Below are 26668 nucleotides of genomic sequence, written 5' to 3' on the forward strand. Positions count from 1 at the left end.
CGTACGATGATGATTTCTATAACTTTCAAAGAAAGGAGCCTGGCACGTGTGACATACGTGTCCCCGATTATTGTTGGCTCGATCGATGAATTATACTTTCTTTGTTACGCGAATCTTCGCGTAGACTCTGGTTCGTCCTCGTACATACGACTTGCTACTCTGTTTGCATATGATACACGTTTTGTTTCTCTTTTGCTTCTGATTCTCGTACTGAGAGAATTTGTTGAAACTGCTAACATTAACGAGAAACGCGTGTTGTTTGTCATGGGACGAAGTAGAGCGTTTAAAACAGCGTGTTTTATATATAAATATTTTATATATAAAAACGGATTTATTTATAAATAAACGGATAAACATCGTGCGTTAGAGAAGTATAGAAAACCATATTCTATGATAAATGAGAGAGAATATCGTGGCCAAGTTAAAAGAGAAATCCGCCGAATCTGGCTTTTAGTTAATCATTCGTTTCGAAGCCGAAGGAAACGTTGGTTCGTCTACAGAAAACTTTCTTCAAGGTTGAAGAAAAAAAAAAAAAAAAAAAAAAAGAAAACATTTAAAACTATCGATTCGAGTTTCGTACAAAATCGTCAAGACTTTTGCACGAGATTTTAAAATCTTATAGAACTGTATTTCTGTTAAAAGTATAAGTTAGTATGCTCGTGATACGATCGTGTAAGGAACAGTGAAAAAGGTCACGCGCTAAACTACCGAAGGCAAGAACAGCTGCCTCTGTTACGCTTAAACACCTCTCACCCCAAGATCCATACGACTCGAAAACTAATGCTACTAACGTACGTATAAAAAAGAGATTTGTACATATTTGAATACGTTGAATACAAAACTCGAATGAACAAGGATCGTACATCGAAACACAAGTTCAACCTGCCTTCGAAGAGCTCGCAGTGCAATACGTTCGTATAAATAATTAAATTAATCAAACAATGTACAAATACGCTTTCACTGAACGTAGTTTTTTAAAAACTACAAAATAGCTTTCTCTCTCTCTCTCTCCACGATTGGAGCGCGTGCTGCGGATACATTAAATAAAAATAAAACAAAAAAGAAAAACAAACGATTATTTATAATAATCGTGGCTCGCGTAATAGCCTAATGACTGCAAAGGCGTATATATATTTCTCTCAGTACGCGAAGCGACGAATTAGCGAGCGGAGAATTCAAACAGTTTGCATTTTATTTTCGCATTTCCTCCATTTGGATCGCGATCGCGTCCGACCACGATCGCTACGGTTTCCTTCTCGACAGAAAAAAAAAAAAAGAAAAAACGAACACTTGGTCCCTATATTTTTCTCGAAATCCCTTCGCCCTCAGTTCGTCCACTTATATCCCCGCGTTCCTTTCTCTCTATCTGCCAGTTCGTTTTGCGCAAAACGAACAAAAGGAAAAAGAAGAAATCGTTAATATTTTTTCTCTTTTTTTTGTTTATTCTTTTTTTGTTTTTTTTTTTTGTTTTGTTTTTTGGTTGGAATTCGATCCACCGCTGGATCGATCATATTCTCTTTAAACTTGTCCAGAAAGAGCGTGCGGATCGTTGTCGAGGAAAAATACGAAGTCACGTTCGAACGGTGACGTGCGTGTTCCAAATGTTTTCTCTTCTTTTCCCGGCGGTACATATTCCGTAGAAAAACAGGAATTTTTCTTTTTCTTTTTTTTTTCTCGCTTCTTGTAAAAGCACGAGGAAAATATACGCGACGTGACAAGCTACATTCCTCAGCTTCTACGTTCTGCCTGCTCGAGGAATTCGCATCACGGATCGAGAAATGTCTCACTCAGTGTCAGATGTTTCGATGTTTTAATCGATTTGCGACGAACGGCGAGCGAGAATTATTTCATCAAAATACGACGACACGTCTCACAAAGTAAAATACTACGCGATCAAGTTAAAAGTAGGTTACAAGTACCCCGATTTGTGTTACGATAATTTGTCACATTATTCCGCGAGGAGGAAGCAGTCGTGCAGAGAGTTTGACTAAATGCGAAAATTTCAACGAACGTGAATCAAACGGTCCACCGAGACCGAAAAAAGATTTATTCCTGTGCGGGTGTTTCTTTCTTTTTTTCTTTTTTTTCTTTTTTTTTTTTACTCGCGGCAAAAATTCGCGGGTGAACGTATTAAAAAAANCCCCCTCTCACTCTGTCTCTCATTCTTTCTTCGTCATTCTCGTTCGTTAAGTACGTGCACGACGACCGTCGTCTCCTACTACGTGTAACCTAGAACTTTAAAAACGACAACGTTCGAGCTTACTCTACAGGAACGAACCTATCCCCTTCCGTTTCTTTTTCTTTTTATCATTTCCCATTATCCTCTGTTCCACACCTAGGAGTTTTACGTTAGCGTATATCAAAAGGGCTATGTACAAAAAGGGGGTCGGCCGAAAGTGGACGAGACGATTCCTCGGGAACGAAGCGTCCACGAGCGTGGCGCAAGCTTTCACCGATTCGAGGAACGATTCTTCGTCTGGCCTCGGGCTTAGGAACTATACTTACTGCTACGCGATACTGTTCAGTGGATTTCGTGTTACTTTTTTTTTTCCTTTTTCTTTTTCTTTTCCTCTTTTTTCGCGTTGTTCGTGCTTCTTCGCAGATCGAGGGCTTCACCTCGAAGGCGTTAGCTTCGAAGTGTCGACGCCTCGGCCTGCAGACGCATCCGGATCGGTGCAATCGATCTCTCAGTTTCTTACGTTCTTCGAACTTCTTCGAAGAGACTCTCGCCGAGACGAAGTGCGGCGACGTCTCGTTTCTTCGAAGAGCTTCTCTCGTTGCTTCGTTTAACGTGACATAACGTAGCGAATGTGGTATGTCCACTTCTGAAAATTCGATTCGATTCGATTCGAAGAAGTCGTACAAATAATCGCGCAATATCGTTTTTTACGCGAAGAGTGTGACAGAGTGATTCGACAGACGGTTAGAAGGAATGAAGTTTGAGGAAACGAAATTGAAGACTGTTCGTGAAAAGGGTCGAGACGATTGCACCGATCGGTATTAATGTACCTAAACGATGTTTTTAAACGGCGCGAGATCACTACGACGAATCATTGTTCTTCTCTCTTTCTTTCTTTCTCTCTCTTGTTCGTCGATCGCCAGCAAATCGCTGCATTTTCTTCCTCCTCTTATGCGTCTCTTATCATCATCGTTCGCTGGTCTTTCGCTCACGATTTGGATGTTCTTTTCTCTCTCCCTCTCTTTCGCTACTTTCTTGCTGGATGTTACTTTCTTTAACTGATTTCGTACGAGAGATTCACGAATGATTAATTAGTTTGGAACGAAGTTTAGAAGAGTGCGTCTCTGTCTCAATATCGCTCCCATTCGATGCGTTGCATGGTTGCTCTTTTTCACTGGGCGTTCAGTTCGGACCTGTCGGAATTAGAAATCAGAGAAAGAGAACGTCATTCAATGCTACTGAGAACTGTGCATTAATTGATTCAATTGATCGCGCGAGCGTAGGTCGAATAAAATATCGAGCAAACAATCGGGAATGTACAACAGTTAGAAGTGGAATATTTGAAACATTTAAGAAACTGACAATGAATGAAATTTTAATTCGAGACTATACGATTGCACACTGTTATCAACTTGTACAGAAATAATTAGAAATACGATATTTAAATTTTTAAGAAACTGAACGAAAACTTTTATTTAAGGTGAATGTACGATCGCGTTGTCATTACATCAATTTTGACTCGTATGAAAATAGTTGGTGGAATGGTGGAGATTGTACGATCGCGTATATTGTTATTGCATAAATTTTAACTTGCTGATTTGAGGAACGTTCGTGGAAATTGCGACTCGAAGAAATTTCATTTCAATTTAAGTTCCATTTCTTAAAGTGGAAAGTCACAAATGCAAACGAGATCGTTCTCCTTTAAGTTTACGTTAATTGCTCGACGTTACATTAGGAGTTTAGAGTTTGAAAAATTTGATTGAACGTTAGGCAACATGAAAATTACTTACTTCAATGACTTGTAACGTTCTTTCTCTGGATTGTTGTCGGGTGGCTCGCACTCGAAGGACGCCAAAGCTAAAGCTACGTTACGAAAGGGAAAGAAATTGCAGTGATTAATATTAACGAGGCTTGAGAGACGAGTAAAAAATATTTTTAAACGTCCAAAGAACTAATGGAAGCTTCTTCTCATCAATTAAAACATAATCTGCGAACATAAAGGTCGCATTAATTTTCAAACGAAATAACGCGAAGCATCTAGGTAATTTCATCTCGCTGTAATTTCGCTATAATTTTGTTACAAGCTGATGATGGGATTTTACTTCGGGTCAGTTCTTCGGAGTGAAATCTCTATTTTTAAACGTCGTTCTATTAAACATCGTAGGTGGGCTATCCCGCTAATTAATTTAAAAGCAATCCAACGCCCTGCACTAATTACTTTTACTTTCCGCGTTATCGTTCCGATTCATTAATTCTCTTCTTATTCAGCAATCGAATAAAAACCGGTTGAAAAGTTTTACCGTTTTCAGTCAGCACCGGGCTCGCCTGAAGGAAAGCAATGACACGCGGATTCTTCTCGAACGGGCAGGCAACTTGTTTCCACGCGATGAATTCCGTCACCTGTTTCGCCAGCTGCCAAAACTTCTCGAAATTGATGTGCCCATTTGGTAATCTGAAACAGTCATTTTATGGTTCGATTAGCAAAACACGCAAATCAATGTCAAAAAACGCTCGAATTTGCGAATAAATTCTGGAACCAACTATCACTAAGGTATCAGAGGAATGAAAGTGCAAGAAACTGAATGAAATTTACGATACTATGTAGAACGTAATTTTTTATTCACATTCAAATCTCTAAACTCTCTTCATTCGCTGTAAATTTATCAAATTTTATTTTAATCAGTCTGATTCTAGTTTTAGTGTTAAAAATTTCTTAATGATCAGTTCCAGGAACACTCAGAATTTTCAGTGTCAATTTTTAATATTAATTTTCGACGTACTATCTTGTTTTTTTTTGTACACAGGCTGAACCATTTGATCGTCTCGAATATCTTCATTGTTTTCGAAATATTGTTAACAAAAATTGTTTAGTACATGCGTGATTTTCGTAAAATTCAATTTAATATATTTATTAAATTAGTAATATGGGGGTTGATACTTTTTTTTCATGAATATCGATCGATGGAACAAAAAAATATATCACTTCATCGGAAAAAATTGAAACTAACTTTATATCTTTCCACCTACAACTATGCTACCTATACTGCACAAATAACGTCGTATTTTCAAAAACGACGGAGATATCCAAGATGATTAAGTTACGTGATTCATCTTGTACATCGCGATGACAGAAAATTTTAGAGGGCTGTTGCAAAGAGGAGGCTTCAATCTTCAAACGCATTGTGGATTCAGTGACGAAAAAAATTTCTCAACGTTTTGAGAAACGCTTGAATTTATAGTATTTTTTTTCGACGAAGAACAGTATCTTCACTCTCCCGCTTACAGCTTGAATATGAAAATATTTTTCTAAAAAAAAAGTGAATCCAGAATTGTGAAAGTTGAGTGTCTTACGCTTTAAAATTAATCCCAGATTCGTTTCTCGTCGCGAAATAGCAACAGCCAATCATTCGTAAAATATTAGAAATTTAATGTTCAAACACAAGTTTGCGATTCCATGTATTCGTGAATGATGTTCCCGAGTGTTCTCGGCTACTTACGTACTGTCCACGTAATCATTAAAAGTTTCATCAATGCCAAAGCGTCTAACGAACATTTCGTTATCGATGGCTGGATATCGTGGATTAATAGGAACAACAGCGTCGCATCTTCCAATACGTACGTTAGCTTGTGTTTACGTAGTGTCGGCCATTCGGAGCCAAATAACGACTGCCTGTTATTTTGTTAAATTAATTTCGGATAATCCTGATTGCATTAGCTCGCGCGAGAGTTAAGTTAATGGTCACGTGAATTTCAGGCTTAGAAACAGGCATCGATCAGTCTTCAGTTTGATGCACGCTTTGATTAATTTTAACTTGATCAATTTCGATTTGTACCTCCCCATGGATTTTAACGTTAATAGATTTACATTGAAGCGAAGGGGAGACGTTCAACCTGCTTAAAGTGGAAAGTAGTTGAAACAGAATATAAAAGAAAATTCCCCTTTTAATGCGAAATATTTTATATTATAAATGTAAAGTGAGATTTTTACCGAATCGTTACAGAAGATATAGAATCTAAATAGAAAATTACAAATAATTTTCGGAATTAACTTCTTTATTGTTGTAATTAAATATTAATTCAACACACTTTCATTCTTGAATGTATTTTAATTTTTTTTTATCTACCAAAGTTATTCTTTTCGATTTTATGGAACACATTTTCAAGTATTCAATTCGTTTAAGTAAACGGAGAAAAGTCTTGTCTTGGAATAATAGAACATTTTAGTGAAGTACATGACTTTAGTACGCTTGTCTAAAGCCAGTTTCAATCATTTACCTAGCATACCTGAGAGAATTCGTCCCGTGTATGTATTCTTATTGTAAGAAGTTAATATCGAGACTGAATATTTTATCTGGTAAAAGGAAAGTTTATGAAGAGGGGCTTTTGATGCTTCTTCATTTTGTAATTTCAAGAAGTAGGTTCAAAGTGGTCAGCTCGCGAGAAAGTCTCAAAAAGTTCCCGAGTAGTCCCTTCAAGTTTTATGTACTCTTCGAAAGCAATGTGATTTTATGTGCAAACAATTTTAAAACTTGTTAAGATCTTTCTTACGGCAAAGAGGAAGCGAAAAAAGAGAGAGAGAGACTGAGAGAGAGAGAGAAGATCATACTCGACATAAATCATAATGAAAAATAACTAATTATAAAAAATTTTTATAAATTACAATAATAAAGTTATAATAATTTTTATTTAAAAAAAGTTACTTTAATACATTAATATAGATCAAATTGTTATGAATAAAAAATAAAATGTATCGTAATTATTTCCAAGTTAATTACTGACGATGCTTCTCAGAAGAGTCAAATAAATTAAAATTTGGACAAGTAGAAAATATGAGATATTTAATATGTAGAAACAATTCTTACAATTTCTCGAAGCAGTCGTTAGTCAAATACGGATGTAAATATCAATCAAACTTTCTACTTTTCGAATAAAACTTCAAAGTCGAACATCCTGTCGCTTTCCACGCTATAATAATTCACATCTCCAAACTTTCCAACAGCGTGAAATGAGTAATACCTTTCGTTCACAGAGATTTCACAGGGAAGCAGTACCAAACGGGAAATCTCATTCCTCCGCGAATCATATCCAATATATATAGATCTTCGAATACAGGTAATCTCCTAGCTATTCCTCAAACCAAATCACCAATTCCAAAAGGACTTTCAAGAACTCATCAACCGTCTACCAACTCTCGGATTCGATCGGAAAAGAAGGAATAATTTGTTCAGCCTCGGGGATTTCCACCGTGTAACGATTTCCAAGGATCTGCGTGTGTGTTGCAGTGATTACATTACAGTTACATTCGAAATATATATATATATATTACGACAACTGTTAAATACGAATGACTGTTATACCTTTTTTCAATTCGTCCTGTATATATTTCGCTACTATGAATAACTGACTATTTAGCTGAAGGAAATAAAACATAAAATGCCCATCAGGAACGTTAAAGTAAAGAAACTGGAAAGTCTCTACAATAAGACGTGACAAATTAAATTATGATTAATTAAGGATGAAATAAACTTTTATTTATTTGTATATATATTCCGAAGGGTCATTTAAATCTCTACAAACACATGTTTCGTATCTACAAGATTTCCAACTACAAAATTACAAATTGGCCATTTTGATCAATTCTGATAGTTCTGATAGTGTCAAGTCTAAACTTTTCTAGTCTATAGGCGTCAAAAAGAAGTGTTCAACTTTCAACCGGCAGGCTCGTTACAGCGTTAACGAAATTTCCAAATGTTCTCTGCAACACTGCCAAAAGTCGTCGAATACTTTTGTGAGTCTCTGTGGACTACGCATGTGCGTACGCGCGCGCGAACGCTCGAATGAAACTACGAGTCGAACTGGGGGGGGGGGGGGGGGGGGAAGGCAATTTATCGTGCGAAGTCGGAAGCGTGCGAATTCGCGTGGCAGCGACGCCTGCTTCCGGCTGCGCGACGTTCACATAACGGACATTTACATATACGCTTGCCCCGATCGGTCAATATCCATCCTAGAGAAACCTGTCTTTCCATCGTCGTCTAGCTTCCTTTCTTCTGCCTCCGCCAATCCCGCGATCGAAATTCTATTAGAGATTCGGTCCACGGACCGACAAGGGAGGATAATTGCCAGGAAGAAGGGCTCTTTTCCCTTATTAGAACCCCATCCAAACCCACCCGCGCCACTTTCTAAGGAAATTGATACCCTGACGCGGATTCCCTCTCACGGAACGATTCGTTTCGTATTAAGGATGAACGCGTGATGGGACTCGGGAGAATCCTTAACGAAGAGAACGAGACTTTTTGCAGACGGATTTTCACGCCGCTGTCAAGTTAGAATAATTTGTAACCTCGGCGAAATGTCGGTTCCAATAATTTACACAGCTCGACGTAAAACTGCCATTGACATTCGTAAGGAAATTTTGGTTTTATATAAAAATGCGAATCAATCGTCTATACAGGGTGTTTCGTAACTTGTGGGACCCACTTCGGGAGCTAATTGTACGCCTAAAAATAATGAAGAAAAGTCAGATAAATATATGTCCTGTCTGTCTTTGTTTATGAGATATAATGAATTTTCTGAATAATGAATGAATATAATGAATTTAATTACTTTTACAAAAGATGCTCGAAATGACCACCTTGCATTTGAAGACTGCACGTGTCTTGTCATTCATCTGGTTACTCTCTCTATCATTCCTGGTGTTTCTCGAATTTGCCGGAAGTCTTGCTCTGTTCTATTTCGTAGTATTTGAGCATTTTCAATCGATGTTACGTGTACAATAGATTTTAAATGTCCCCATAAATGAAAATGGATTCAAATCCGGAGAACGAGCAGGACCTCCACGATCAATCCATTTATTTGCAAAGTGTTGATTTAAAAATTGTCTAGCCACTCGGCTAAAATGCGGCGGAGCTCCATCATACATAAACCGCATACGAATAATCTAATATCGACTGGAACTTCCTCTAATATTTCGTGTAAACGCGTGCTCAAAAAATCAACGTACTTTGTGCCTGTTAGTTTCCCATCAAGAAAAAAAGATCCAATTAAAAATTTATCAATTATTCCATTATGCCCATACGTTTAAACTAAACTGGTGTTGATGTCTTGAATGCACAATAACGTGTGGGTTTTCTTCATCCCAATTATGATTATTATGAAAATTGAATATGCCATCCCTGGTAAAACTAGCGTACTAGAGCTTGCTCTGTTTATAAAATTCATTATATTTCATGAACGAAGACAGATAGGACATATATTTATATGACTTTTTTTTCATTACTTTTAGGCGAACAATCAGCTCCTGAAATGGGTCCCACAAGTTACGAAACACCCTGTACATCGAGGAGAAGCTAACACAGTCTCATACGTGTGGCCGTAACGATATATCCTATTATTTGCTTCAGCCAATACCGAATTATAGTTCTCGATCGAGTGTATTACGTGATCTAAAGCGCGTGATACGTAGACATTTGTTTGTAGACGGTGTGCGTCTTGAAGCGATTCGTACTGGCAGTGTGTCCCCACTGATGTGACGACCTGCTTGATCAATTTAGTGAAACGTTCTCGCATTGGTCAGACATTATCTGTCTACACGAATTCGCGAACCGTTTTCCATCGTACGTCTCCTACTTTGGGGATAAAGTCGTCATGAACTTAATGCACATGTAACGTGTACTGTCGAAAATCACGGATCATCTGCTGTAACTCTTTCATTTAAGTATTAGGCTCGTGAGATGGAGCATGAGATTTGCTGATATTTCATTTGAAATATTTCTCACTGGCTTTGTAATTATTTTGTAACTTGCGAAATTTATTACAAGTTATTTTACCATGGAATTTTTTATGCTATGAAATTATTGGAAAACCATGGTTAATGAAAAATGTAGTAAACTTTTGGAGAGATTGAGAAAATTATGTATTATTAAAGAACTTACGTAGGATTTACTTTTTGTTCAAAAATGAGGAGATTTTGCAATTGTTTTATAAGCTATAAAATTCGTTACAAGTTATTTCATTACAAATTCTTTTTGTACTATAAAATTATTGGAGAATTATTGTTAATGAACTTTTCGAGAGATTGAGAAAATTACGTAGAGTGACCATTGAAAAATGTATGATATATTTTTATTAAAAAATCAGGAAGCATCTTGATGCGTTTCTCTATAGTATGTATTAAAAAAATACGTACATATGCATTTCACATTTTTCTGTAATTTTACTATTCTGTTCTCTCTAATAAGATTCCACATAAATATGAAAAAAAAATTCTACGTATACTTGATAAAGACACATACTAGTTAAACGTGTACAAGAGAAAAACCAGTATGATCGTAAATTCTCTGCAATTGCGTATCCGAGAAGATTATGGCAAATATCGCGTCAAGTGGAGTAGAGCACTTTCGTGTGGAATAGAAATTATTTTTCTAATGAAACTTCTTGCGGCCACGCACAGTGGCGTTCTCCGCGAAACGGTTTCATTTTACAACGCGATCGCATGCGTAATGAGTTTTTCGAACGAAAAAAAGCGTTCTACCTCAGATGCCCTCGTTATTGTGATGATTAGTCAGAGCTGACCTATAAAATGTTCGCCGAGAACCGAGATTATTAGAATTTTTACCTTGCGTGGAAAATGAGCAAAGAGAGAAAGAAATATCAATTTTTGGACATTGTGTTTGTTCGTTCTTTCGTAGTACGGTGTTCCATGCTTCGAAATTACTCCCGTATCCCCTGAACCAGTGCAAAGTTCAGAAATTTATGAAATGAAGAAACAAAATGAAATTATTGATGAAACAAAAAAAAAAAAAAAAAAAAATAAAGAGGAAGGAGCTAGAAGAAATTGCAAATTGCGTAACTACCGGAGTGGTATTATACAGTGATTGGTCAGACATCGTAAGCATTCTCTTTGAATCTATTTACAACTGATGTATCAACGTCTCTAAATGAAAATTAGAGCTAGCAATCTAATATTCTTGCCAACATAAATAAATAACAGTTGTGTGAAAAACAAGGGAGGACGATAAATCTTTCAAAAGGACCTTAAACCTCGAACCAAATTCGTCTGAAAAAACGTGGAGGATTATCTTAACAGAAACCATTGTACGCAGACAATTGCGCACGCCTTACAAGCAAAGCATTTTTATAGGATCATAATAGAAAGTCAGACGCTCGGAGGGAACGAAAGGGTTTCGACCCTTTTTCCGGTAACTTTCTCCCACTCCTTTCCTCCTCTCTTCCTGTTTTCTTTTCAGCAACTTTCAGTCGAGCTACGAGGAAACAACTTTTGCTATTACAAGTTTAATAAGTTTACACGTACAGTTGGGCGGCGAGGGACGACGCGGGGTTTCTCGCGCTTTTCATGGAAGGCGAAGGAAATGGCACGGCACATTCGTCCTCGTGATAAATACGAGCGGCAAACAGAAAAAAAAAAGGGTCGGGGCATTTGAGCGGCGCTGAGGAAACGAGCTTTCTGTCAACGTATCGCCTCCGCAGGAACAAAATTATCGAGAGTATTTTACCAGAACTCGGGCAAAAAAGAACTTCGGTATTGGCATTGGCCGATGGGAAATCGGCGATCGCGTTTCAACCGTTCGGCTCACGTTCCGCCACTCAACTTAAATTACTTTATAAATATTCCATCTGTTGCGAGATCTTCGAGAGATCGTCCTTCGATTCTTCGCGAGAACGAAATTGTAAAATCGTCGTTGGCCAGAGCGAATAACACACGACAACTGCAATTTGGGAACAGAAATGGAATTTTGAACGGGAATTACCGTTCTTTATTGCTCCCCTGTGTTTTCCATCGAAAGAAATGTTACGATGATTTTCACGAAGAAGTCTATGAGATTGTTGGGTTGCCGTATAAGTAAAAATAAGCGAGAGATGTACGTGGATTTCAAGGAAATGCTTAGACTATGTCTGACTACATACAGTCTCGTACTACTTGGACATTCTTTTCAACGTGAATTTTATAAAATTCTATAAAATTCCATAAAATTTCATTGTATCAAAATTGATTCGTAGATGTGTAGGTTTTCACGGAAAAGTGTCATATTTAAAAAAAAGTTTAAATGCCTGTAAAAATTGGCGAGTATCGCACTTCACAGTAATAAAACATCGATTAATAAAATTATTCGACAAGATTTCCTGTTCTTTCACGAGCGTCGAAAGAAACAGCAAATAGCGAAGAACCAAAAAAAAAAAAAGAAAAAAGAAATTGGTCAATTCTGCTTCGAGATAAATCGTAATTATTCAAGGCTCGAAAACCAGATTAATGGAAATTAAAATTTTCATCAGGCCAGAAACTTTCTCGTATGTCTTTAAATGATTAACACAAAAGAGAGAGGGAGAGAAAGAGAGAGAGAGAGAGAGAGCAGGAGGTTTTTACTCACTTGTTGCTGCATCCCTCGTTCAGGAAGTAGAGATCCTTGACCAGCAAACTGAAGAAGGGCACAACGATCCTCTGTCGTTCGTCCGTAGCGCCGGCGCTACGCCACATCGCCGCTTTCAGTGTGCTGCGGTAGCTGCTGAAATTGCTGCTCGGATCCATTTGGTGCTCAAGAATCGAGAATTTCGCCAGCTGCACCTTTGACCACTGTAACAGAAAATAATTTCGCGTGGCCGTTAGCGAGGAACGTTTGCTTGTTAAGTCATTTAGCAAAGTTCAGCCGAACGAGAGAGAGAGAGAGAGAGAGTTTCCGAGAGCGCGACGAGATCGATTTCCCCGGTCACGTATATATCTTGTGTAACTTGCTTCTTGTTCATCGTTTGCGACTCGAATCCCGTCCAACGTTTCGCAGGGATTTAATTAAAATATCGCGTTACACGTAGACGCGTTCTCTGAATTGATCACGGCTTCATTTATTACTTTTCAGTCGTTCGAGGGATGCTAGGTTTTTGTTTAATTTCTCGACATTATCCTTCCTGCGAATTTTTCGCAAAAGTAAATCAAATATATTGACGGCGAAAGATTTCATTTGCCTGATATTCCATTTATATTTCTCAGACACGCATAAAAATCCACGGTCGACGAATGTTCTGAAATTTCCTTCTCTCTAATTAAGTAAACACAATGAACCACGCGTGTCTCTTCAAATTTATACGAATTCTTCGAACCTTCGTATTCCGCAAGAAATGCGTAAGCATTCATGATCGACGAATATTCTGAAACTACCCCCCTCTTCCCTAAATAAATATAACGAACCTAGATATACCGGAATCGGAAAATATATCGACGATCGTCCATCGATCCACCATACCGACTGTTTGTTCGATCTTCGCGTTTATTCTTCGATTTTATTTTTACACGTACGTACGTATAACGATATCACGCGCGCGCGCAAAGAGAAAAAGAGGCCAGAGAACGTGTTCACGACAGACAATAAGTGCATCTGACTCGGCCGTCTGGATACAATGCAATCGAACTGATCCTATTGCCTTTAACCCGATACCCTTTTCTCATTCCGATATATATCGAATTCTATCCACCGGTTTGCACGGTCAAATAGTTACCTTCGCTCTCTGACCTCCCCGCTCCTCGCCCTTTGTTCTTTCCCTTACCCTTTTGATTTCTCCCCGCGCTTCTCGCCCCCTCCCCCTACTCTCTTCCTTCTTTTCATCTCTGCATGCGTTTGACCCACTCCCTTCTTTCCTTTCACCAACCTTTTCTCCCTCCTTTGTATCTTTCTCCTCTAATTTTCTGATATCTCCCCCCTTTCCCAAGCTTCCTTCAATTTGTTCGCCTTTGAATCTTCGTCTTTAACCTCTGTCGGTTTTACCTGTTCCTTAGGTTTCAATCTCACTTCTTTTTACGATCGCGATGCGAGTGTGCTCTCCCTCCTCCCTTTGTCCTTCGTCTCCTTTTTCACGGTTTTCTTTTCTTCTCGCTTTGTACGCGTGCGCGCGCGCGTGTGTAAGAAAGTCGCGAACGCGTTACTCGAATTTGTCAAACTTGAATTTGCGGCGATCAGGCTGAAAGTATTTTCGAGATTTTTCTAACTGTAACTCGTGTTGTGAACATTTCCAGTGCGTACCGCGGAGTTATCCTTGATCGTTGTTATAATTATATTTCAATAATTATATAATTATATTATATAATTCAATAATTATATAATTATATTTGTTGTCGTTGTTATAATTATATTTCAATTCGATTAAACACACGCTCGGGTGAAATATTCTTGAGAAACAAGCGTACAGTCTTTAAATTTCAAATAAAAGGTCCTTTTTCCCCAAAAAGGAACGGACAATGTGAAATTTCGAGGATATTAGAGTTGAACGCCGGACAAATTGCAGGTTAATCGAAAAAACGAAAATGAATTCCAATGTGTACAATACGAGGATGGACACGCAAGCGCAAAAACGATCAATTGGATTTCCATTTAAAACGAACGAATTAAACCGCAGTATTACTATCGAGCACAACGAATAAACCAAGATAATTAATTTTACGCCCCGTTGTATAAACTTTCGAAAACACGGAGTGCCGCGCGAAATTCCGCGTCGTTCCGAAATTAAAAAGGAAAATCCGTGTCCGGTATTCATTTTTCTAAATTAATACTATACTGCAATCTATTCAATTTCGATGGAACGCGAACGCGCTCACTGTGTGTTTATTATCAGCCAATAGAAATAATAAATGCCTTCCAATTTAAATCTGCAAACGACAATTTCTCGTTGAACTTCAATTTGTTAAAATTCTAACGATTAATTAACTCAGTTAACTTACGCGAAGTTTCGAAAAAGTAATTCGTTCCACGTTGATTGAATTCCCATTCTTTCTAGGGAAATATCAAATGCGAAAATTGGAGAATATCATTTAAATTAGATTGAAATTCAGAAAATTAAATTGTGACATTGGTGCAAGAATTTCCCTCTGATATTTTCGCCAAAAATACAATCTTTCTTTCGAGTACATAAAAATCGATAAAAATAATATTTCAATTACAACGTGTACTACATAATTAATTTCATTCCCGTATAATTAAGCAGGGACAATTAATCAAAATAAATACTTTAGTAAATTATCACAGGCTATAATTCTTTGCGAGTTTCAAAACCGATTCAAATCGAAATTCAAATAAATCAACGTTTCCAAGTATTCGCAGTTACTAACGCCTTTGTGAAAAACACAAAGTATCACACAGAGTGCGCTAATCAGATTGTCTAAAATCGCCGGCAACTTAATTGACGTTGGCTCGCGCGTTAAAACCGGGACTCACCGCGAAACGCACGGCGAACATTCCCGACATTGGCTCGAATTAATTTACCGGAAACTATTTCACCGGTCGTCGTCGTTGCGCGCCCCGGCTACACGTTAATTCGCATTAATTAAACTGAATTTTCGTTTAGCCCTGGACTTTTTGGACCAGCCAATTAAACGGTCGTCGATTTCGCGTAAATCGAACAGGATCGTCATCGTGTCGTGTCGTGTCACGTCACGTTGACACGACAGACCCCTTTCCCCCCCCCCCCCCCCCCCGTATTTTCTCTTCTTGTTCTTTTTCTATCGTGAAATTGACGCACTCGGATAAATCGAAAAGCATTAAATATTGAAAATTGGCTTATCAGTCAAATTTACGAAGCTTGGAATAAACGATGATTTCTATGATGGAGGAGAAGAGGCCTCATGGTACTCGAGACACAAATTTATGGGACGCCTTGTTTGGAGTTTTTCTAAGTGGTTTGTCACGTTGTGGAGCACATCCATGTCACAACTGGACACTCTTGGTCTTAACATTCAATTTTATCCAATTATTTATTAATTTCCTTTTTCAATTAATCTATTTTACTGAATTTTATTTTACTGAGATAAATCAACACTCTTAAAAAAAAAAAAAAAAAAAAAGAAAAGAGGAGGAGACAAAGAAAACGTCATTGCTTTCAGTGTCTTCAAACGTTTTCGTTTTTTAATACGAAAAAGAACCAAAGTCCAAATAATCCTCGAAGAATTAACTGCCTGTGGAAGGAAGTTGCGCGGGAGCAATCTCTAGCTTGTTTCCCTTCGGTTATCTCCGAGAATTATTAACCGGAAGGAACGATGCATTATCGAATGTTGCCCGAGACGACGGGGGGGAGAGGGAAAGGATTCCACAGGCTCTGGCCGGAAATACGTTGGATGTCGGCGCATTCGGAGGTGGAACTCCATCTTCCACTGGAGTAGGTGGGACCTTAAATTCTTCAAGGATGCGGCGAAGCGACCGTTGCATCTCTCGAGAACGAGAAAGGGTTTCCCTGCTCGCCGCGGGAGCCATTTTTCTTCGCCCGCGACTCGATTCGATTTCTCCGGGAAATGCTCTCGCCGCTCGGGGGAAAAAACACCGAGAATCGGGAGACTCCTGGCGGATCCGGTAAATTGAAACTGGATGGGAAACGGGGGGGATGGGCGGTCGAGAGAGTGAGCGAGACGCTGCGGAATCTACTTTTCAGCCGGCGGGATCCCGCGAGACATCGGCCAAAGAAACGAGAAACTCTCTTTCTCTCTCTCTCTCTCTCTCTCTCTTTCGCTCGAAAATCGCGAATTCTAATTAGAGTGCACGATTGGCGCTATCGTCCCCGAATTTTGAGACGTTTTTCCACGCCGCACCGCGCGAAATAATGGAACTCTTCGTGGCCGAAAGATGGAGATAGAAGTGGAATCTCGCTTCCCCTCTCCCGTGGGGTTTAATTTCGCTTGATTGCGAGTTTATTTCCATGGCTGAAGGGATTTCGTAATTTAGCGGAGGCGAAAGTGGTGCAAAAATGAGACCGTGAGACACAGCGCGGTGATATAAAAGGTTTTCAGCCTCATAAATTGAACACCTTAAGCTCCGACGATAACGATCATGAGAACTTTTGTCTCTGTTTCTTTGTGGCTGTTTTATATAATGTAATTTAATAAGATGACAATTATTCGATCTGAACTGTTTCATGTACAGCTATATGATAAATATAAAGAGATTCGTATCAGGATAATGTTAATTTTATCCGATGAATTTTGTTATGCCGTAATTTAAAAACATGATAATTGTTCAATCTGAACTGTTTTATTTACTACTTTACGTACTGCTTACCATTTCCATGCGAATGAATTTTGTTATACTGTAACTTGTGCGCTGTAATTTAACAAAATGATAATTATTCGATCTGAGCTATTTCATTTACTACTTTATGCATTTCTATATAAATATAAAGACGTTCGTATCAGAATATTGTTACAATTTCACGCGACGAATTTCGTTTCTCACTTGGACACAAGAGACACTCCGCTAGAAAAATGCGATCCGTTAATTATAAATCGTGTCGTTCATCATTTTATTTATACACTTGACCGATGTGAAAGGCTATTAGGTATATTATTATCACGTTTCTATTTTGTTATAGCTTTATGAATGGATCGCGTGTTGCTTTATGAAGAATAACGCGTGAAATGACGAAGCTTAATAAACGGCTTAAGAATTGCCGTCAAGAATCGCCGGCTTCGCAATACAGTCAAATGATTAACGAGATTGAAATGAGTGACATTAAAAGTTTCAACTCGTAACTCTCTTTCAAATCGAAACTAATTCCCTTCCTTTCTTGTCAGCTGACCATACAACGCCCGTAACGCAAACAAATCATTTAATTTCGTTTCATTTAGAGCTTGTATTAAGCCCACGATTCGTAGAGCGAGCGGGTGTTTCGCGTTTTTCAAAGTCGATATTTTTTAATTAAAAGGTCCGGACTTTTTTTCTGTCGCGCAGCGAAGCCAATAAATTTCGTTCTGGCAGAAAATCATTTGCGTGAAACGGCAAAAAATTTCGTTCTGGCAAAAAAACATTTGGGGGAAAAGGCAAAAAAAAAAAAAAAAAAGAAAGAAGAAGAAAGAAAGAGCAGAAGTCTGAGTGGAAAATCGTCGCGATCAAGCGTAATTAAGTTTTCGAAAGTTCGCCAAGTTACGGGCCACGGGTCCGGTATTAAATATACATTAGTCAAACCTAAGTCGCCGCTGGAAATTTTATAAAACATCTCGCGGAACGAGAAAAAAGAAAAAAAAAAAAAAAAAAAGGACAAAGGAAAATAAAAAAAAAAAAAAAAAAAAAAAAAAGAAAGGACAAAGGAAAATAAAAAAAAAAAGAAAGAAACTTCCGACAAAGCGGGCGAGTTCGAAAAAATAAAGTTTCAATCGAATTTTCCTCCACTTCAATTGCGTGTGCAAGGATCGAGATAAGATTTTTCTTAAAACTCATGCAATCGTTCTCCCAACTCGCCCCCTTATTTGCATTCGTTTAAATTCATCAGACGCTGCATTTCTCTCCCCTGAATTTTTTCCTTTATTTCGACGTGTTGAATACCTTAGGAAACAGAGGTCAATTAAAAAATCGTACTCGTTTAACCTCTTGCGCTGGAATGACATGCAACGCGCGTCGAGAACTTTTTGTCCCAAAATTGCAATATTTTCTCAGTTCTCAAGTATATTTAAGTATAAACCAGGCGAAACAAATAATAAATTTATTGCTTCCCACAAATAGTAGAGAGAAGTTATGCTTAAATATACTTGGTTTATACTTAAATATACTGCTGCTTGGTTTATACTTAAATATATTACTTCTCACAAATAGTTTAGAGAGAAGTTATACTTAAATATACTTGAGAGAGGTTTATGACTTCTCTCAGGTATATTTAAGTATAAACCAGGCGAATAATAAATTTATTACTTCTACTTTATTCCTATCCAGTGATATACCGACGAGTTCAAAAAGAAAGCGACGAATTATTGTATACGGTTTTGGTCGCTCGTTATGGTCCGCAATCAGTGGCTAAGTAAGTGACTAGATGACGAAATAAAGAATAAATTCAATTTAATCTTTTCTCACGATAAATTGAATTTTGAACGTTTCTCTGTTTCTCTGTATCTTCAGACACTTTGTATAAATAAAATAACTATATATCGTGCTTAATTCCTCGGCCACGTCCACAGATCTATTGTAAACCTAATCACCAAAATTTCTCAACGATCCAATTTCTTTCGAATCGATCAATCGTCAAACTCATCTCAAACTCACGGTGCCAATGATCGAAGTTCTTGCTCGATACACGCCCTTTGGTCTTTTCGAACAGCCGTCCAACCAACGCCCGAAACTTTCTCGCCCTCGCGATCAACGGGATGAACACGAAGGTGGATGGTATCTGCGTCGGTTGGATCGTAACGACCGAACGTAATTAGCTTTTTGAGGGGGCGAAAAGCGAGGCAGGGGTTTCCTTTCAACGCGGAAGAAGGAGACGTCACTCGCAGATTATCTCTGTGGTAAATTAAGCCGGCGCGGTGTCGTGGGTGGGGGAGGGAGGGAGGTAGTGGTATCGTTCATCTTCCGTCGACGTCGTCGTCGTCGTCGTATCGGTGGCTTCTCTCGAACGATGCGCCAGACCTTCCAGCCATCCGATGATGCCCGCCTTCGAGTTTTCCATGCTGACTTTCAGCGAGCGAAACTCGCGGCAACTTGGAAGTTGCCTCGGACTCGGTAAAGAGAATATCCTCCTGCTGGCTGAATGGCGAATGGGGGAGGATGCGGGGGGTTGTTGACGGCGTCGAGGCGTCGACCTCCACGCTCGGAGGTAGATTCTTCGGGGTAAGGATCGATTTTTGGATTTGCGCGGATATTTCAGAGAGAGAGAGAGAGAGAGAGAGAGAGAGAGAGAGAGAGAGAGCTGGGCGATGGAGAGTTTTAAAAAGAGATTGCTAGCCACGTAACTGATTGTGAGAGTGTTTTTGGTCTGTATTTTGGTGATGACGTTGAGATGAAGAGAGACGTAGAGGATCGTAGATACTTCATGCTGGATTTTTCGATTTTCTTTCCAGGTTTTACTGAAAAGGGATCGTTGCTACAGATTAAAATATCGCGGAATGAGAAGTAAATCGAGAATTCATGCTCCTTGCCAAGGATAGCTCGACGTGAGGATTTACATGATCCGAAATCGACTTATCGTTTCATTCCTAGACTCTGGGTTTCCTTCTCGGTTCATTTGAAGCTTCGCACATTTGTCGAGCAAATGTTGAATAAAAGATTGACGCTCTGTTATTGTTAAAGAGAAATATTTTGGCTCAAACTTAGCAGATAAATATTGAACAGAACGATTGACAATTTATTATAGTCAAGGAGAGAAGAACGAAGGAAAATTTTTCCTCAAACTTAGCTACAATTACAATCTTTGAATCAACCATATTTTTAATAAGAAATCTAAGATCTGTCGAACTGGCCCGATTCGGTGTTATTTTCGTCCTCTGGAAATTAATTCCACCACGGTTGATCGATCGAACGATCCACCAGAAAAAAAAAGTCCAGCAAAATGTTTTCGCGAATGCACGCCGATGTTCGTATATCGGTGGGATAAAGAGCGAAGGTGGGCGAGCAGGAAACTGTGCGGCGGGTGGGGCGAGGAGGGGAAACAACGCGCGAGCGTGACCGAACAGAAGCGTTAAATTTTCATTAACGAAAATTACGAAGTGGGGGCCACGCCGGCTGGTCGCTGATAGTTCCAGCAATTATTTTAAGCGCGGCCTGTATAAATCAGCTGGCCGAACCAAATGAACCATGAATAGCAGTCGAATAGAACCGGAGGGATATGTCCGCGGCGGCACACAGCGGTTCAGTCTCGTAATTAAAAACCAAAAACAAAAAAAAAATGAACCGATAAAAAAAATACACGTTTAATGGCATCCTCGTTCCGCTTCGCAATTTGTCGAATCCCGGCGATAAAGTCGTACACGCTGGCCGATTCGTCGCGAGTTGTCGCGCTCGTTCTCGGAAATAAAATTATCTAATGCGCGCTGGTTATTTTGTTATCGGCGAAACGTTCTCGTTTTTTTGGTCTTTTTTTGGCGAGAAGCAAGGGGTCTGTTTTGTTAAGTGTTTCGGAAATTTGGTAATTAATTTTCCACGACGATTATTATATTTATGTATATTTCTTTTACGACTGTAATTTCAACAGCGTTGAAAGATAAAATATCTAAAATATGACAGATATTATAAGCGATGTGTGACTCAAAAAATTCTACCACGTACCATTCATACTTTTTATTAATTTTTAATATTATTTTTTCATTTCGCCGAGGCTCGTTATTAATTTTCCCCGGTTCCCGTTTCCCGCAACCATTCCCTTAATCCCGCCGCGTTCTTCTTTTATTCCTCGAACGCGACGGAAGCACAAGTCCCCGCGGTAACTGGATAAACATAACTTGACGTGTTAATTACGTCACACGGTCGCGTATATTCATTCGCGTGGATACGCGTCGTGACCTTTCTTTTTTCTTTTTTTTTTCTTATATTGCGAAACAGCGCGCGGCGGGTTAAAATATTTATGAACGTAAATATTTTACGTGTGTAGCACGGTCGCGAGTTTAAGAGGAGATGAAAAAAAAAAAAGAAAAAAAGGAAAGACGAGAAGATTTTAATTATTATTCATCATAATGGACGTTTTATTTCCGTTCGATCGTTTAAATATACAATCCACGGATGGAGTCGCGATTTTGGACGGCCATGGAAATATTTCCATTTAAATCGCGTATCGATGCAATATCCGCGGGAATCTCCAGTTAATACCTTCGTTACGAGACTGTCGTAGTTGTATATTTTTAACCTTCTTCGTGTTATTTCGATCGTCCTGGAGAATTGGATTCTCCGTTTGATAGCGGATCCGTATCTGTGTCCATAAAACGTGCGACGGCAGCGAATGAATCGCGTAAAAGTTGAAACCGGATAACCGGGTCGTCTATTTTTGCGGCATAACTCTGTCGGGGGAAACTAGGTTTCGGTGACAACTCGGTATTCTCCTAACCGGCTCGTAAATATTATCGGAATCGCGTGTAGAAATACATTTTTGTAGAATGTTGCCGCTGTCAATTCGCGGAGTAAGAATTTTCTCGGTTCGACAAGTTTCAAGCAAGATTGATTTTAAATATTCAGCCAATGGCGCAAATAGTACAAATCGGTGAACAATATTTTAGGAATCAACGTGGAATTCCAATTTCTTCCGATCGTTCTCGAGCAACGCGAGGTAAATGAAACATTTCCCGGAGAACGTTGCGTAAAACTATTTCCGAGAGCAGGAAACGAAAGAAACAACGAAACGTTTCACTTGATCGATAATTCCATCTTCATTTCCGGCTTTGTGTCAACACGGAAAAACGCAACCGGTAGATCGCGAGGCAATTTAATATCGGGCCAAATCCTTTCCTCTCGGATCCATCGAAAACTATAATTTACCGTTTTTGTGTTTTCGTATATATATATTTTTTTTTTTTGAGAGAGAGAATTCTTTCAAATAATCGGCCAATAAATACACCGTTCCGATACGATCGAAGAACGAGTCTATTATATTTTCTTTCGGAAGCTGGATCTTTTCATATCGAGCTGAGATTTCATTGCGAAAAGAGAACAGGACAACAGAAGGAAAGAAGTTGTACTCGCTGCAGGAAGTAATATCGTGAAAGACTGACACGAAGTCGCGCGATATGTATCGACTTTTCTTCCCGTTTTCCCGCTTTCCCCATTTTCATCGCCTCCCTCTCTTCCGTTCTCTCGGTCGTCCTTTCCTTTTTTTTTCTTTTTTTTTTTCTCTATTTCATCCTTTTACGGTGGAAACGCAATCGTTGCGAGCGATTCGATTATTTCGCCAAACGTCACGGGATCGGAATGCGATGTCCCCCCCTCACCGTTCTGCAATAAATTCGCGTTATGGTCGCTTTTTTATTTTTTTTTTTCTTTTTTTATTCAACCTCGAGTTCTTTGTTTTCGCGCGAGTCTCGTTCGTCTTTGATTGAAACGTATTTCCCTTCCTTTCCGCGCGCTACCTGGCCAATGCTTTATGACCTCGCTTTTTGTCCTGGTTGATCGCGAATTTCAGTGGAAAATGTCCGACGATCGTCCGCGACGATTTTAATTTCACCTCGATGGCGATTTTTTCCATTTCTTTTTTTTTTTTTTTTTTTTTTTTTTTCAATACGAAAGTCTCGGTCATAAAGCGACGTTAAAATTGAAGAAAGAGAAAAAATCGACGAGATATATATTTATTACGTTCCTTCTCCTGTGATTTTTCTCTTTTTTTTTTTGTATAGCGGTAACTCGTATGGATGATATCAGGAAAACGTTGCACAAATTAATGATAATCGCATGGAACGAGTTACAGGAACCTTTGTTTGTACCTTCCGAACGATCTATACGATTTCACGAGTGTTACGACGCGAGTGAAATAATTAAATTCAATCAGTTGACGTTCTCGTCGATACGGAATGTTACAAAAGGTACGAATCACACGCGACTGCAGGAGAAGGAGGAGTGCGAACACGCATAAATCAATAAATCTGCGTGTCGATAGCTGCAAAGAAGAGAAGGAATGCGATAAATCTCGACGTCCGTGCAACATCCGAGCGTTCTCGCTGAAAGCGCGAAAGCCAAAGCAGATCTGTCGGAGAATGGAACTCCTTTCCTCCTCGCGTTTAAACGGCGTAAAGAAAAGGAAGAAAAAGACAACGCGGGCTTTCAGCTGCGAAGAAGAGACTCGGCCCAATTAAAAATCACACAGTTGCTTTCTAATTAACTCGATGCCCGTGTACATTTCAATCGGATCCGGTCCGGAGTAACAGCGACGTAAAAATTCAATTAAAACAGCGCGAGTACGTTTGCTCGCTCGGCTCCGCTCTGCCCGCCCGCTTCGGCGACGCGAAAATTCGATTTGCCAGCGATCCGTCACGGTTAACGTTGGTCGTCGCGGCGCCACGCTCAATTTACGAGGATTACAAACCGCTCATTGCCGCGTGCACATGCACGCACCGAAGCGAGAACGACAGATCCCGAGCTGTCGACGCGTCTCTGACTGGAAAAAACCCGACGCCGACGTCGTCCCGAGGATGAAGAACGAAGCAGGAAGGCAACCGTCGTAAAAGTGTCACCGACGACGATCTGTCATCCGTTATTTTTTCGGCCGCGCCGCCTTTTATTTAAGACACTGCAGTCGATCACTCTGTTTGCTCGCGACATTCACGACGCATGATCGATTGTCCTCCCTTTGATTCCGATAAAGTGCAAGGATTCTTGCAACGCTTCTTCTTTCTGCGACACGGAACCATGTTATTTTCTAATTTCACATACGTCGAGAATATTTAACGTTATATAAAATATGTGACTACGTGATAATGTGATTGCCAACGAGTTTTAATTTACGAATTTTGAATTTCATTCAGGTTTTGATGTGATCATTACTGTAGTCAATGTTTCTCTGATGTTGGAAATAATGAAGAATTTTAAGAACGTCCTGTCGAAATCTAATTCAACGTTTTATTAAGTCTACCCGGTATTTAACGTAAAGTGAAATCAGCTCACCGTTTTCTTCAGGCGAGATATGGGTGACATGTTCAAGCCAGCGATGATCGCCATGAGGGAATTGAAATTGCCGATGTTGAAGCACTCGCGGGCAGTCTCGATCCAATACTCGACCACACGAACGCGTTGTTTCTTCTTCGCGTGCTGCGAAGCATAATTTTCAGCTTGAAATTTCAATCGGATTTCTACAATTTTTGATAAAACACACACGCATGTCATTAATGGTATCTATCGTGTACTGATGATTTAAAAATATTTTGGTGAAGAGACTGCCAATTATTTGCGTTCAATGTACCTTGCATACTTCAGTCGCGACGAAATAGCTCAGTCTATTGAACCACTGGACGTACGACTCGAGATTGCGCGTTTTCTTCATGTCCTTGAACGATGTTTCCAAATGAGGAGATTCCTGGAAAAATCGAGACTCATAATTTGTATAAAATCCATCTAAAATTACTCGAATCTTAATTAATTGTTGGCCAGAAAGCAACTGTTTTATTTTGTATGCAAATGAAAGGCGAATTTTTTATAAGATACGAAAACTTTATTGATATATTGACACCTTCGTGATTCCGTAAAAAAGTTATCTTTTTCGACGAAAAATCATTTCAAGAAGATTCAAAATTTTCATCAGTTGTGAAATTTGGCAATTCTGACACTTGCGTAGTTTGAAGTATTTCTTCAAATAATGTTTTATTGATTTCTGATTTTTCACTTTGAAATCAGCATCAAACGAAATCGTACATTTTCTTTATCTAGAACAAGCTTGAATAATCAAATGTTCGATTACACAATGAATTTCACATCATGAACATACGTCCGTCCATCAGAAAAGGACGCAACTACTTTCTGACCAATCTAACATTTAAGCAAGTTATAATAGCTTCTATCTTAATATAATCAAATGACATTGTTTCCAAATACTTCAAAGAAACCAACGAAAACAATTTTTTTCAATTTCCATTTCTCGTGAAAGAAAGAACACGTTTCGTGAATTATTATCCGCGATCTTGCTATTTTTCGCAAGCATCCTTCGAAGATCTTACTATTTTCCATAGGCAAAAGAGCGAATGTACTGTGAAAGGAACGTGACGAAATGGTGTATGCGGTTGCACGAACCTTGGCGAAGGCTTGGACGAATTCCTCGGGGCCGATGTAGGAGAGCCTCTCGAGTTCCACGTGGGTCAATTGCTGCGCCAGGACCGTGGCTGACGGACACAGCTCGGTGATGTCCACCTGAAAAACGAGGTGACAGTTCCATTCGATTCGAGCGTCGTCGAAGAAAAGCGTGCAGAGGCTGCGGGTTAGGTGCGGAGGGTGCGCGGGACGCGATGAAAGCGGGGCCGTCAACGAGAACGCGATTCAACCGAGACGCGGAAAGACAGAAAGCGGAAGTCGCGCGGTTCGCGCCAGCTCCTCCTCTTTTTCCTTTTCAATTTCACGTGCTCGTGCTTCGTCGAGTGAACTCCCAGCAAGTTCTTATCGAGTCGTCGAACGATGGTTCTCAAAGCGTCGCAATTCGTACGCTTCTCGATAAACATCTAGACGAACGTATGTATATACGTGTGCATATAGTTCGACATATATATATATATATAGTGTCATTCCTTCTTGGAGCAACAATCTTTTTTTTTGCGATTATTTGATGTTTAAAACGTGCTTGATAAAATTACAAAAGAGGTAAGACAACGTGGCACGTTCCTAAAATGTATAAATTTCGAGTTCTTCCTTCATTCAAACTCGCTTTAAAGACCTAACCTCCCCTCTTCTCGTTCTACAACTGAAGTTAATTAAAATTTTATTCGAATCTACCAGACGTAAACCCGTAACAATTGTTTCTCACGCGGGCAACGTTCAAAAATTATGGAAACTACCGCTATTCCCAGCGAAGAATAGTTCCAGTCCCTCTGGTATTAGCGTTACAATCGAGAGAGAAAGGATCGCAGTTGATGGCTGGTTACACGGAGAATAGCAGGGACTTGAACGAGAAAAATATGTTTTCCCAGCGCGAATATCTATGTTTCTTCAGCGATGGTGGCTCGCGACCAGGCGTTCGGAGCCGCTGCAATTATTTATGCTCATCACCGCCATTGTCAGACGCGGTACCGCGAATGAGAGGTATAAGTCTGTCGGACATTTCAATTTGAATCGAACGCGTGAC

General features: G+C 39.3%; 1 protein-coding gene across 1 annotated transcript in view; it reads right to left on the reverse strand.

Annotated features, from left to right (window-relative positions):
• Positions 1-3241: 3241 nt before the first annotated feature.
• The window catches only part of LOC122535257 (ras-GEF domain-containing family member 1B-like), a 176979-nt gene continuing 153552 nt past the window's right edge, over positions 3242-26668 (reverse strand). The window contains exons 5-11 of the mRNA XM_043666644.1: positions 25627-25743; positions 24803-24916; positions 24508-24651; positions 12565-12767; positions 4480-4631; positions 3970-4042; positions 3242-3372 (exon numbers count right to left, since the gene is read on the reverse strand). Of these exons, the coding sequence (XP_043522579.1) occupies positions 3351-3372; positions 3970-4042; positions 4480-4631; positions 12565-12767; positions 24508-24651; positions 24803-24916; positions 25627-25743 (825 nt within the window). The 3' untranslated portion in view covers positions 3242-3350. The remainder of the gene's footprint in view (positions 3373-3969; positions 4043-4479; positions 4632-12564; positions 12768-24507; positions 24652-24802; positions 24917-25626; positions 25744-26668) is intronic.

Source organism: Frieseomelitta varia, unplaced genomic scaffold (assembly GCF_011392965.1).
Source record: "Frieseomelitta varia isolate USP_RPSP 00005682 unplaced genomic scaffold, Fvar_1.2 scaffold_690, whole genome shotgun sequence".
NCBI lineage: Eukaryota > Metazoa > Arthropoda > Insecta > Hymenoptera > Apidae > Frieseomelitta > Frieseomelitta varia.